The sequence below is a fragment of the Perca flavescens genome, chromosome 14 (genome assembly GCF_004354835.1).
Source record: "Perca flavescens isolate YP-PL-M2 chromosome 14, PFLA_1.0, whole genome shotgun sequence".
NCBI classification, from domain to species: Eukaryota; Metazoa; Chordata; class Actinopteri; order Perciformes; family Percidae; genus Perca; species Perca flavescens.
This window is the reverse complement of record NC_041344.1, coordinates 8,914,956-8,929,280: the sequence shown is the minus strand read 5'-3', so window position 1 is coordinate 8,929,280 and position 14,325 is coordinate 8,914,956. Positions and strand designations below refer to the sequence as shown.

The following is a 14,325-nucleotide window of genomic DNA, read 5'->3' as shown; positions in this document are numbered from 1 at the left end:
ATGTTAAGTAGGTTCAGCAATTTGATTGCTAGAGTTTAGTTTAATAGCTTATTTGCACAATTTCATTTGGTTTCCTTCAAATTATAAAAACGTTCACTTTCTGTTAGAGATTTAAAGAACTTCGTAGACAGACAGACAGACAGACAGACAGACAGGTATATGATTAATTTGTTCAGTGGGTTCAGTGGTTTAACTGCTGGTGTGTGCTTTAATTAGTAACTGACATGTTGCAGAATGAGTCGTGTCTATAATTACGTTTTAGAAAGGTGAATCTAATGATGTAGTTGTTTTGTGATTCACTGCCAGTGGCAGACTGGCCATCTGGAGTGTTGGGAGTTCCCCTGGTGGGCTGCCTTCAGACTTGGGCCGAAGCAAAAGAAGAATATTCTAAATAGTCATCGGGCTGGGGTTCTGATGACTGGCCCGGGGGGAGTGAGCTGGTGGCCCAATTCATTTTCAGGAAAGCTCTCATTATAGGTCATGATTCACCGGCTGTTGCCACAATTAGGAGTTTATTCACTGTCCGTTTGCGATGCTAGTTTAGTTTATTAGTTTACAATGTCGTGGACAGTCCCTCTTAATTCACTGTAGAGTAAAAGAAGCAGCTTTAGCCTCTACGGCTAATTTCCAGCTGTAGTCCCTGGCCAGCTGACAATAGGCATCCTAAAATACAATGGTTAACTAATTAAAATAAATTACATTACATCTATAATGACAGCAGGCCTAAGCAAAAAGGATTAAGACCTCCAAACAAGTGGCACACAAACAAGCAAGCAAGCACAGATGATCGCAAAGGCATTAAAGCAGTCCATGCAATGAAGACAATACAAAGGAGACAAGAGAAAGGAGAATGGTCAAAGAGGTCACAATGAAAGCATATACAAGACATAACATGGAGGCAGGCAGCAGAGATGGAATGGCAGCAACAATGACTACGTCACATCTAACCCACATCACACCTGAAACGTTAATGTGTGTAGTTATAGTTATCGGACAGCCATGTTTTAAGGTGTGTTGTTAAGGTGGAATATGTATGTACAACTTTGATGCTAGTAGGTATTCACATCTTCAAAGGACTATGACTCTATGGTGTAGTGGTTAAGATGTACATGTACAATTCACTGTGCAATTCCTCCTAGCATAGCATTCATAGTCTAAGGTTGTATTATTGGGCTACATATCTGACCCAATGGTGTAGTGGTTAAAGCTATAGTGCGTAGTTTCTGTCTCGCCCATGAGGAATTCTAAGTAATGACAACAAAACTGTGGGCGCATCCACACGATACAAGCCTTCCGTGATCGCCCACCACCCCCACCCCTCCTCTACTCCGTTGCTTGTAGCCAAGGAGGACACGGAGGATTAAAAAAACATGTTGGATTCTTCAGAAGAGGTAATTATCTTCACTCAAGTTTCTTTGCATGAAAGTCACCGGATGCGAAAATCTTCTGAACATAGCCATAGCCTACTGAGAAATCCAGAGAGAGTTGTGTGGAGCTGATGGTCTTAATTAGCCTTTTAGCAACTCATTTGGGAATGGCTTGAATGTAAGGGACGTTCATTAATATAAAAAAGTTACGCACTAAAGCGTTAAGGCTTTTGAGTGTGGGTTTGACGGTTTGAAGTTCAAAGCTCACCTGTAAATATACATAAATAAATATTCCTCAAATGAAATGATAAGCTTGTCTAACAGCCTAAAATAACAGTTTCCCTTCCCCCTTTTGACATCGACTTGAATCAGACATGCAAATGTATCAATAGCAAAAGCTAGGATTTGTCAAGCTGATATTTTAAAGAATCACATTAATGCTGAAATAACAATTTTGCATTTAAAAGCAGCACAGAGGCACAGAGTGAGGATTTCTACCAATAACAAACAGGTGGCAGGTTAGGTGACGAGGCTGCCATGTACAAATACAGGTCACAGCTTTGACTCACTACAACAGCCCGTTGAAGTCACTCTTATCAGTCAAGTTGTGTCAAAGTGTCCTTGAGCAATTACAGCGATTCCACAATGTACTCGTGGGAAGTCACTTTGGATGAGCGTGTCAGCTAAAACGCAAAAAACAATTAAAAAAAAACAGTATAGAAAAGCTGCTTGTTTGTTCACTCAGCAAAGCGCTCTGTCAGCCCACACATCGCCAGCTTCAAGTCCTGGCACTCACACTATAAGTAAACGTGTTAAACTGGGAGATTAACTCACTAACTTACTTTATACCCATCCAGTTATTTGACTGTGGTGGAACACCAAGGACACATCTAGCACAGAGGAGGACGGATGACAATGTCTGGGCTTGATCTCAGGTACTTGGAAAGGTAGAAAAAAAAATGCTGTGTGCCAAACTCAAGTGCTCAAAGTATGAGTGTGTACTTTGCGAGCAATGTGTGAAGATGTTACATGTGTCTGCAAAGGATTTCAGGTTGTTAGGCTTATGTACGTGTGTATGTGTGCTAGAAGGGAGTGTACCCTCCCTGATACTTTGAGTCAGTCACATTGCTACGCTTCCAGCGAGAACAGTAGCAGCTTAGCCACTTCTGAACCTCCCACACATCCCTCCCAACACACTGCCTGGCTACAAAGCATCTTTGTTCTCAAAGGAGACCATTCAAATCTCCAGCTCCGATTTCCCACGGATTTTCTAAATGTAGCTTTCTCGCTGTCTTTTGGCAAAAGAGTAGAAGTTTTTTTTTGTTTTTGTTTTTTTCATTGTAATCTCAGCAATGGTGGTTATTCCAATTAATTCCACATAAAAAAAAAAAAAAAAAAGAGTTGTACATAGAAGAAAGAACGAAAGCGTTTTGACCATTAAAGCAGGCAGTGGGGAGTGCAACACAGTGGGAACACACACACACACACACACACACACACACACACAGTGATTAAAAAAAGTACACTCTTACAGGTTTCGAGGCCTACCTGCTGCATGCGCACATGTTCCTGGGTTTGTGTCTGTGCTTGCGAGTGCAAGTGTGTGTGTGTGTGTGTGTGTGTGTGTGTGTGTGTGTGTGTGTGTGTGTGTGTGTGTGTCGGATCAATGTGTGAAAGCGTCAAAGGGAAAGACAAAAAAAAAAAAAAAAAACAGACCGAACACTGCGGCAACAGCAGCCGAATCATCAAATGTATTTGACTATCAAATGTCAAAAGACCCAGCAGAATGATCAAGAGTGCATGCAGACACAACTGTCATACTCGTACCAGACCGAAGGGGAGAGAAAAAACGTAAAAGAAGAAACTCGTGCTTAGGAGGTGTTAGTTGCTATGAAAGAAAATAGTGGATCCAAAGAAGGGAAAACAAAGGAGGAAAAAGAAAGAAAAACAAACCTGGGCAAACTGGCTCACACCAACTTGAACCCCTTGGAAGAATTTAAAAACCCTTCAACAATCCCAACAGTCTCGTGTCCACTACAGGGCCAGAACGCTGCAACGAGGGCCTACTCTCACACTCATAAACCACCATTCACATTTGATTTACGTCCAGCAGAGCTACAGTTTCCCAGTCGCAGCTTGGCCGTATAGATCCCAGTTTCGAGAGAGTGGTTTTCGATCTAAAGTTATAAACATTTGGAGTTGGCCCTTGTCCTGCAATTTGGCCCTGCTGTGGGGAAAGGTCAATCAAAAGCCTCTGCCGCGCTTTGCTGAAAGCCGGCCAGCAAGGAGGAAGAGACGGAGAAAAATCCAATGTGAAGATTGAGAGAGACCAGCATCCCTGCAGCTCTCAGATCAGCTCTGATCCCAGCATGTGTGTGTGTGTGTGTGTGTGTGTGTATGTGTGTGTGTGAGAGAGAAAGAGATATAGGTTTCTGTGCATGCATGTGTGCAAGTGTATCTGCATGTCTGAGGAGGGATGTGGCCTGTATGTGAATGCAAACGTCTGAGTGTTTGAGTGTGGACGTGTCAAGACGCACACAACAGACTGTACCTGTGCACGTACACCTGTGCACAGGATAATGTATGGTAGTAGAACCAGCTGGTGTGATTCTCAGTGTGTGTATGTGTGTCTGTGTGTGTGTGTGTATTTGAGAAAATTGTCCCATTGTGTCTGATGGGATGTTGTGCCGTGTCACCTGTGCTGTGTTCATCATATTTGCAATATAAAATATACATGCATCTGTACTGTACTGTAGTCTATGTTGTGTGCATCTGTGTTGTGCACACTTCCACACACGTGCAGCACGTATGTGCGTGTGTGTGTGTGTGTTGCGTTTAGTTTTACGGACTCACCGATGACGATGGTGGTGATCTGGAGTTTGCTGGCCCCGTGCTTGTTCTTGACCTCGCAGATGAAAGTGGTGTTGACGGCGTCGTCCACCTTCCTCACCATCAACTTGTTGCCGCTCACCTCCACCGAGTCTGGCAGAGCACCAGACGCCCTGGGGAGAAGGTAGCAGGAGGGACAGGAAGGAAGGAAGGAAGGAATACAGGGGGGGTTAAAGTGGTGAAGAGGATGGATGGGGAGAAAGAAAAGGACAGGAAAAATGAGGGATAACAGAGGAAGAGGAATAGTTAAGAAATAGGACAGAGGGAGGAAAAAGCAGTGAGGAGACCATATGTTTTGAGTCATTGGACAAATGAGATGAAACAAAATAATATCAAAAAGACAAATCGATAAGAGAGAGGGAGAGGAGGTGAGGAGAGAAAAAGAAGAAAGGGAGAAAGATGGGGGGGAAAGATAGAGACATGAAAAACAAGGAAAGAATAAAGAGACGGTTAATAACTGTTACATTCAAAGACAGCACTGATGTGAGCAAAAAGAACAGTGTGTGTTTCCCTATCAAAAATCACTAAGAAATGATCCTTAAAGAGGAAGGCTTCTGTCGCCATTACAGCAACAATTAGAAACTCTGTCACTCTCTCCGAGGGAGGTGGAGGGAGACGCATCAACATGTACAGACGGACGGGGTGGGATTCTTACGCGGTCCAGGTGACAATGGTGGGCGGAGGGTTGCCGTTAGCCATGCAGACCAGCGCGGCGCCCGAACGGCCGACGTACCAGTTGTTGTCGTAGCCCTCTATGGACACAGAGGGGGGGACTGAAAGACAGAGAGAAAGAGAGAGAGAGTTGATTTACTTAACTGAGATTCGTAATGTTTTTTTTTCAGATTTTCTGCTCAGGTTTGCTCAGAGTTCACAGACCCGCCCCACAACACAGCGCACCGTGTCCGATGCCAATGTCTTGTTTTTCTCTCCTGGAGCTAAGGGGGAGCTCGCTTTATGAATCATAGATGATTTTCATGACTTCATAAATTACTTTTAGCCAAACGACCGGGCCAATCAGCGTTGGTTTTGAGGTGGGTTAGGTGGTGATAGACAGATGGTTTATCCAATCAGCTAACCAGTATTTTCAGACAGCAGTAGCCCTAATTCTGTTAGCCGCTCGCTAATGCTTTTTTTCTCTTGGATCCTTCTTTTGGAATATGGACCGGGAACCTGAAATGGTGACTTTTATTCCTAAATTCTCGTTACACAAACGGCAAATTTCCTTTACCGACATGTTGCTTGCATGCTGAGCTAACAAGCTATGCTTTGCCTGCAGCAGCAGGGGCGGGGTTGTGGTTGTATTTTCATACGCTTCGTGGATCTGATTGGTTGATTGGCCCGTCTATCACCAACATAGGTGATAGACAGATGGTTCATCCAATCAGCTAACCAGTATTTCTGCCCCTTCCCAAAAGTTCTCAAACGGAAAGTTCCCACATGGATAAGCCGAGCAAATGCGAATCAATCCATCTGGCTAAAGAATAGGTTAAAAGAATAGCATCATTGATGTTATTCGTTTATGGTACTTCCTAAATCCTGTTGCCTTCAGGGCCTTGGACTTGAAACTTAGAACATAAAGCCACTTTATGAACCTACATTTTAAAAGACGGTTTAACCGTTTTTAAGGATCAGCAGACATACGTACTTATACATATATATTTACTTGACTCATTGCACCAATTTGTGCGGTTCATAATGACCTTTGGGTCAAAGCCACAAGCGTCTTTTCGTCAGAGGGGGTTAGAGGATTAATCATAAACACAATGCCATCAGGCTGTCTTCATGAATCTCTTATTGTTTTATTATCTGTGTCAAAAAGTTGCATCACAAACAAAACCTCCATGCAAGACAGAAAAGGGATGGTATGCCCTGTGTGTATGGTGATGTGAGAAAGCTGTGCTGTATCCTTAGTTAAAAAAAAAAAAAAAAAAAACACTACCTTAAAGAGCTTTTCTTCCTGCATTTAAGGCACACTCACACTGGGAGGATGAGAAAATCAGTTAGCGTCACTCTCATAAGAATCTTATTTTACAGTGAAGGCAAACCAAAGTGATGTGTGTATGAAGTTAAAACCCACAGAACAGAAAAGCTTAGCTCTCTGTCAATCTCTCTCTCTGAGAAGGGCAAAACAGAGAGGGAGAGAGAGAGGAGTGTGAGGACAGGACAGTGTGTGGGAGGGTAAGTGTGTGGTGTGATGTGTGTGCGTGTGTGTGTGTGTGTGGTTCTCCTAGAGAGCGTTGACCTATAAAAGCTGATCCGAGTTGCACAGCAGACAGGAGACATGATCCCTCACACCATCACTAAACTAACACATATACACTGAAGAGTCGCAGTGTCTAAGTGTGTGTGCTCCGGCACTTCTATCTTTGTGAGGACCAAGTATCAGAGAGAAGACATTTTTGCTGTTCTTCACCTTGATTATGGGTTGGTTTTAAAGTGAGAATTAGGTTTAAGTTAGGTTTAGAGACTAAGAAGTGAGTGTATTTATAAGTACAAACATGTTTGTCTTACAGCTCAACGATGCTGTCAGCATCCCTAAATCTTTGTGAAGCCACGCTGAACCGCTCTAATATTTTAATCCTATGAAAATTAATGGATTACATGAAAACAGTGTGTGTGTGTGTGTGTGTGTGTGTGTGTGTGTGTGTGTGTGTGTGTGTGTGTGTGTGTGTGTGCGCGTGCGCGTGTGTATGTGTATATAAACATGAGCATTAGTAGTTTTCTATACTACTCGAGCGCCAACATTTTGTGCAATTTCCTTTAAAGAGCTGTTGTTAAAATTTGGGCTCAGGTGGAAAATGGGTGGTCTGTCCTTAAATTGTATGCAATGAGAAAATTCTGGATTCATTTGTCACAATCTGCTTAAAAAATAACAACTAAGGAGAGATGGTGGAAAACACACAGACCTTGAAGGATGAGGTTGTATGACTAATCGGTGAAGGATGACAATAACAAAAATGAAAGGTAGATGAAAAGTCATAATGGTAGGTTGACTATAATGTATGTATGCCACATAATTTGTTTATTAACATATGTATTAGTTATTCGTTAATGGGACAAGGGTTAATGTGGTAAGCATAATATAGGTTAAAGTAAAGGTTTTCGGGGGTGGTTTCCTCACAAAACGTCCCGGCAGCCAATTGCATAATGACCTGCCCCAATAATAAATCAAATGCAATGTACATGAAGACAGAGAGAGGACATTTGTCCTCCATTACCATGTACATTCAAATTGCAATCAGACTCTCTGCACTAGTTGTTACATACTGTATGCACTGGGACCTTAACACAACCATGCATTATAGAAACATTGACTTTTACAACAAATGAAGAATAGGGTTTATTTGTATTCCTGTTTTACACCCACAGTTTTTAAACTATGCAAAACTGAAAATGTGTTCTCAGATGTTACAGCAAATAGACCAGATGTTTTTTGTTATTTAGATCATGAGAGAAGTGACTTGGAAGTGTTTTAGAGAGAGGGAGGGAGAAAGTGCTGCACACTAACATTAAAGTATCATCTCTTCATCATTACGGTCTCACAGCTTTGATATAAATGTGGGCTGATTGTTTTTATATTTGGCTGTCTGTGTAATGTTAATAGATTAGTGGTGAAGGGTCTGCAGGTGTCTGCCAAAGTGAAGGCCTACAGGCCCTGGCAAGGCACTGATCTATGTCTAAAGGTGTTGGCAGTTGGATCCAGCCGAGTTATTTGTATTCTTACTTGGACCCATGGCACATTGTAGTATGCTTTATTTATGTTCAAGATAGTCTATATCGACACTGTTCCATTTACAGGATAGTTCCGGTGCCGCCGGATGTCCCTCATTTACGGCCGGATGTCCTTTACCTTCAACTTTCTTGGTGTTGGCATTCTAACCTCCGGTCGATTCATCAGGACTACAGTAACTTCCTCCACAGCTTGCTAGACTATCAGTCGAATCTGAGTTTTCTGTTGCACGACTAAAATAACTTTTTCACCAAAACAAGTTCCTTCCCGAGGCTATTTTACAGAGGCACCGTTGCTGCGTCCGATTGTGATTGGTTTTAAAGAAACGCCATTAAACCGGAGCCCGTTTTTCTCCCATCCCGGAATGCTGTGTAGACTAGCGAGACCCTCCTCCGCAGCGCTGTGTAGGAAGGTCTGGCAATGTGAGACCATGTTCGAGAAGACATCATTATGTGAACACAAGTTAAAGTATTAAAGTGTGCATGTGTGTCTTCCTTACATTCCACCGAGAGCTTAACAGGGTAAACCCACGGCTGCTGCTGGGTCCTCTGGTCAACGATGCAGGTCACTTCCCTGCCGTTATCTGCCGGCGTGGGAACCAGCCGATACTCGCTGCGCACCGTCACCGTGCCGTCCGGCCCGTTCGTGGTGCTGGTTGAGTGGTTGCCTCCGACCGACGGCAGCCACTTGATGGTGGCTGCCGGTTTGCCTTCCGCCGCCTCGCATTGGGCCACCACCACGGACTTGGTCCCGGCCTGGACGGTCACAACGTTGGCTGAGTTCTTAGGCTTGGCTAGGGACAGAGAACGAAAGAAAAAAATAAAAGTCAGACAAAGAAAACAGAGTTACAGAGATAAGAGAAAGCAGCAGGAGAGAGATGAAAAAAGAAAGGGTAGTGAAAAGGAAAAGACATCAGACGTGAGGCAGAGGAGGAGAAGAGGAAGGAGGGCAGGGAGACCGCAGAGGAGGAGGAAGTTCAATCAGTTTGTTGTGCATATACTGTACACTGTGGCATCCTACTGTGGCTGAAATGAAACTCTGAGGGGGGTAGGTCCTCTGGTGTGACCCTAGGCCACTCAACAACATCCCAAAGACAGAAATAATAAGTACAGCTAGATCCTTGAGTCTTACAGTATCCAAATTATGGAGCATTGCAATTTTTGAATCCAGTTAACATATGTTTTTACATGATTTAATGACAGCTGGAACACGCTGTTGAAGTAATTCCAAAACAAAGCTCATAAATTGCAAATGTATGAAAATATTGCAAACCAATAGGTCTTGAGTGAGCTTCGTCATCGTAGATTTTTTTGCGTGTTGTCCCCCAATTGAAGTGAACCATCAAACATTCCAACCGTTACGAGGCTTCACAGTGATATGCAAAACACGGCTCTTCCTTCTCCCGTCACATTAGCTCTGTTAAATCAAACTGGACTTGTTCTATAAAGTGGTTAATGTTCCATGAAAATGTCCTTCCTTTTTTTTTTTAAAGGAAAGATCCAAAACGTGGACACACTTTCAATAAATCAATCTGTAAATGTCAGTGAATTCCATTATTTTGAGATGTCAAGTGGTGCAATTTACTTTTTCCCTGTAATACCCACTCACGTTGTGACAAAATGCCTTTCAATCTGTTGCATGCGGCTGTGTACAGGGACAGTAATGGACGTAATGGGATTGAAAGACTTTACTTCAAGAAAAATTCAGGCAATTATTGAAAACACATTTTCTTTGCCAGTGCATTGCCTGCTGGTTTATTGAGGCTACTGAAAATGGTCAGTTCTTTCGTTGAAGAAGCCATCGCTCAGGCTTACAAAGTTTCAATTTCTATTCATTTTGGACTGCAAATATATCGACATAGTGCTGTGCTGTATTATTTATGATATAAGAAAAATATACCACCAACCAACAAAACAGACCTAAAAAAAGCTAGGTATATCATTAGCCTACTAGCATTACCCTCAACAGTGTAACATGTTTTTTTCGTGTAGGAAACACTGTTTTGACTTTTAATGTATCCATTGGAGGTTTTATTTTTAAAGCCTTTGTCACACAAATTTACACAAGAATCAAAAATCATAGATATGCTCACAGGGACAAATGTTAGCAGGCCGCCTGAATAAGCCCTTAAGCAACTGAGCATGCTAGCCTGGACAGCAGGAACCAACATCGATACCGCTGTGCGGTCACTTGGTCGTTTCATTTCCTATAATTATTTCTTTAGGTCAATTTATAGTTTATTTGTAGATAGTGGGTGATTGGGTCAGTTGTATCATATATTATATCAAATTAAAATCCAGGTAGCAATAACAAAAACGACATGTCGTCTTTCTGAAACCTGAAGATATCTTAGGACAGGAGAAGAACCAAAGAGCCGGTGAAGACACTGAGATGAACAACATAAGTCAGGTGAGAGTTCAGACGTGACAGCGAGGACGACAGAGGAGTTGAAATGGACATAAACAGAAAGAGAGATTGACCATGCAGAAACGAGAAGAGAGTAAAGCAGAGTCATGCCAGAAAGGGCTTTGGAGTAATCTGCAACTTTTAACAAGTCGGGAGTTATCCATCCCTGATGTGTTTCGTGACATTGCATCCAATTGGGCTGGCTGCTATTCATCACATCAGTTTGAGGCATTCTGAGTACAAAGTAATTAGAATGCAAGCAGGAAGCTATGCTAACTGAGCTGAATCAACACTGTAAACCCCCCCCCCCCGCCTCCACCAACCCTGTCATATTATCAATAGGCCGAATGCCAGAGACTGGCAGGGAGACAGGAAAAAAGCATTACAGTAATGTTTCCAAACACTGTTAACTGCATGAGGTGTGTTTAGTTTATGATACCCAGCACTTAGAGAGCTTAAAAGGTGAACACATTTCTGTAAAAGTTATATTCACCACATGCTTACGTTTTAAGCGTTTAGCCAAGGATTGGGGTTTTTATAACGGAAGGATTCTAGTTATCAACTTTCCCAAACTCACACTTGCATTTGTTTGCCTTCCTTCAGTAGCTTGTATGGTTTCTCAGGACCTTTAAGCAACGCAGATGCTTGTCCTAACTTGAACCTAAGCTTTCTCTAAGACTTTCTAAGTCTTTCTCTTCGCCTTGGCAAACAGTTACAGATCAAGGCCTGTGACTGGAAGATTGCCAGTTTGAATCATAAACAAGTTGGATCATATCTGCCAAGCGCGAAGATTTGTAAGTGAGTGTGAAGCCGGCTGTTGCTGAATTGAGGTGGCATTCACGCACGACAGCTGACATCTGTCATCGAAAGAGAGATTGTGTTGAAACCACCCAGAAAGCTCATTAGTGAAGCCCAGGACTGACCCACATTATTACTTACTTTTGGCCGATCTTCTGCCATGCAATAACAGTGAAGAAGACATTGCAATCTGGCTGCAAGGGTACCGACTTAACCTTGATATTGTGCAGAGCTGGGCCAGATCTCAGCCACTAGGGGTGTGTATTGGCAAGAATCTGGCGATACGATAAGTATCACAATACATGGGTCATGATTCAATATATTGCAATATATTTCGATACTGTGCGTAAGGCGACATATTGGGATGTTTTTAAAGTATAATTTTAGAGAAACTAATATTTAAAAAAGACACTATGTTCATAAAAGTCAAAGAAGTTTACTTTAGGTAAACAATTCAGTACACAGAAAATCAAACTGACAGTTTGGGATTGTGTTTCACAGGTTCTTAGTGAGCTATTTTTATATGCTAAAGTAGGCCAAAGTTCAGCCATAGCTACATTGTTAGCTTCTAGCAAAATGTCAGGCACTGCTAGGCACTGTTAGGCAAGGACACTAGTGGTGCGTCTCAGCATAGCCATCTAGCGGTAGGGGGTTTAAACACAACATAAACGTGAACCACTGTCTTATAAAAAAAATTATATTGTCAATTTGAAAATCGATACAGTATTGCAAAATAAAATATTGCAATACTCAAGTGTATCAAATTTTTCTTACACCCCCTATCAGCCACACTCTAGCCTTTTTGAAGACCCAGCTTCCAAACCAGATTACAAGTGGTTTGTTGCACATGGCCTAGTATGCAAATGCTGCACATATCTTAAATGTGGCTGGTTAGAGACAAGCCATTTGTGGACCAAAACCCTCTTACCATTGCCATAATTGACCCATTTACTTGCTTAAATCAACACAAGTTGACCCAGAACTTTGTCATATCTGGGTTGTGTTGAAAGTGTGCAGCTCTTGAAACCGTTTGAAGCAATCTGTACAGATTGTGGAGGCTGATGAAGTCCATCTCAAATCTCAACAATTAATGGATAACTTGCCATGAAATTCTGTAAAGACATTCATGGTTCCCTGACTGTTGATCAAGCCCCTTCATCAGGTCAAAATTGTGTTATATCCAATACTTTGGTTTATGACCAAATACCTGCAGAAATAATGACATTCCCATCAGCCCCAGCTGCACTTTTTTTTGTGCTAATTACCAAATGATAGCATGGTAAACTAAGATGATCGACTCTGTAAACATATTTGTCAGTGACAGCATGTTACCATTGTTATGCAGAGCCTCACAGAGCCGCAAGCTTGCCTGTAGCTGTTTCTATTTGATCGATCAAAAGTCTAACTTTTGAGTAACCTTTGACATGCTGCTTACTGATATTTTCATACACCACCCCTGTATGTCAATGTCATCCATCAACACATGTCCCTGTGTTTTGAATTTGTCCCAAACGAACTTCCCCTGATATAAAAAAAGTGTAAAGAAAAGAGACAGAAAGTAAACCTGACCACTCTCTGAAGTTTTGACCATGGAGCTGTAGAGCTTTGTTACCCGATACTTGAATTCCATTTGGTTCAAGTGCAAAATGGAAACAAAATAAATCCTCCATATTTACCTACATCAACTACAAATTGGCACCTGTGATCAGCGGCGTTTTTAACATGAAGTTGAATCACCAAACAATGTCTGGCAACACCACAACTGGGCCTGCAGAGCAGACATATTTGGATTTAGCAGCACTGGCTGGTGGCACATTTCTCGGTTTCCTCCTTCTCTCCCTCCTTAGACATGGATTTATTCACTTCTGTATCCTGATGAAGGCAGCCGAGTGATGCATTTTTTTTATTTTCTACTTTGCGGCATACATTAGCCAAAAATCAATAAACGCTTCTGGATCTTGTTAAATTTGGGGAATTCATGTCTCACAAGCTGCCCAGGTTTGTAAACATCTTCTCTCAGCTTGACACACTGCTGTTAAATATTTCCAGACATTGTTGGGAAAAAAAACATCTGTTTGACTGTACAGTATGTCTCCTCAAGGAACAAAGTAGAAGTTTATACTGCAATTATTATGCTGTGTTGTTTTGACAATGCATTATTTCCTGCTTAAAATGTTGACAAAATGCATTAATTTAAGCTTTAGACTTATCTAGCTTATTCAAGCTTGAGAGCACTAGCCTAACGGCCTAAATTGTAAGACAAAAAAGGAAATGAATGATAATTTCCAGTGTCACTATTGTTATGCAAAAACTAAAAACAGCTGAAAACACATCATTTTGACTTCCCAGCTCAGAATTGCCTCTGAACACAGATAGAAAAAGCGCCTGAAGGCCTCATGTTTCAAGCCCCTTTTTGTGGCGCTGCATTTAACTGCATTCTGACTGATTCAGTGCTCCTACTTGAGGGCAAATGTGAACTCAAAGGCATTTTTATTTTTTACCTTCCTCTGTCTGTTATCAACAACTCAAAGAATGGTGGATGCTGTTCCAATTCACCAAGGTTGTTACGCAGCAACATTTGTTATTGCGGTTTTGGTGTATCTGCTTTTTCAATGATTAGAGAATGGCTCTATACTAGTTTTTGTCGTGGTTATCTCTTCCTGCCATCAAGGTCCTCTTTAACCGAGGATGAGAGAGTCAAGATCTTTCTATTTAATTAAAGTATGGCTTTGGAAAAGCCCGATAAATATGCTGAACAAATACTGGCTGTGGTATGTGACCAGGGCTGGAACCGAAAAATGCACAAAGCTGCACTCTCCTATCATTTCTCTTGAACCTTTATTCATCTCGGGAATTGGCTTGCTATGCACAAAGGATTTCTTCAGAACAAGAGCCTGTTTCTCACTCATACACATTTTTTTTTCACCTGGGAGCTGACCGGTACAGCCACATTTCTACTGCTGTTGGCCAATGAGCAGCTGACTGGAGCTTTTAGGGTCATAATGCTTTACTAAGGAATGCCTGGACAGCAGGGGCCTCATTTATAAAACTGACTCCCCCAGACCTATCCAGGCACCTTCAACGTGATTTTAAATGCCCTATGGCGTGTTCCACCACCGACCGAGCGCGCCCGTG

The 14,325-nt window shown here is 42.1% G+C and overlaps 1 protein-coding gene across 4 annotated transcripts in view; it reads right to left on the bottom strand.

Annotated features, from left to right (window-relative positions):
• The window catches only part of pvrl2l (PVR cell adhesion molecule related 2 like), a 364,045-nt gene that overhangs the window by 152,318 nt on the left and 197,402 nt on the right, over nucleotides 1-14,325 (bottom strand). For all 4 annotated transcript variants that reach the window (XM_028597615.1, XM_028597616.1, XM_028597617.1 and 1 more), the window contains 3 exons: nucleotides 8,486-8,779; nucleotides 4,912-5,029; nucleotides 4,221-4,369 (listed from right to left, as the gene is read on the bottom strand). In XM_028597615.1, the coding sequence (XP_028453416.1) occupies nucleotides 4,221-4,369; nucleotides 4,912-5,029; nucleotides 8,486-8,779 (561 nt within the window). The remainder of the gene's footprint in view (nucleotides 1-4,220; nucleotides 4,370-4,911; nucleotides 5,030-8,485; nucleotides 8,780-14,325) is intronic.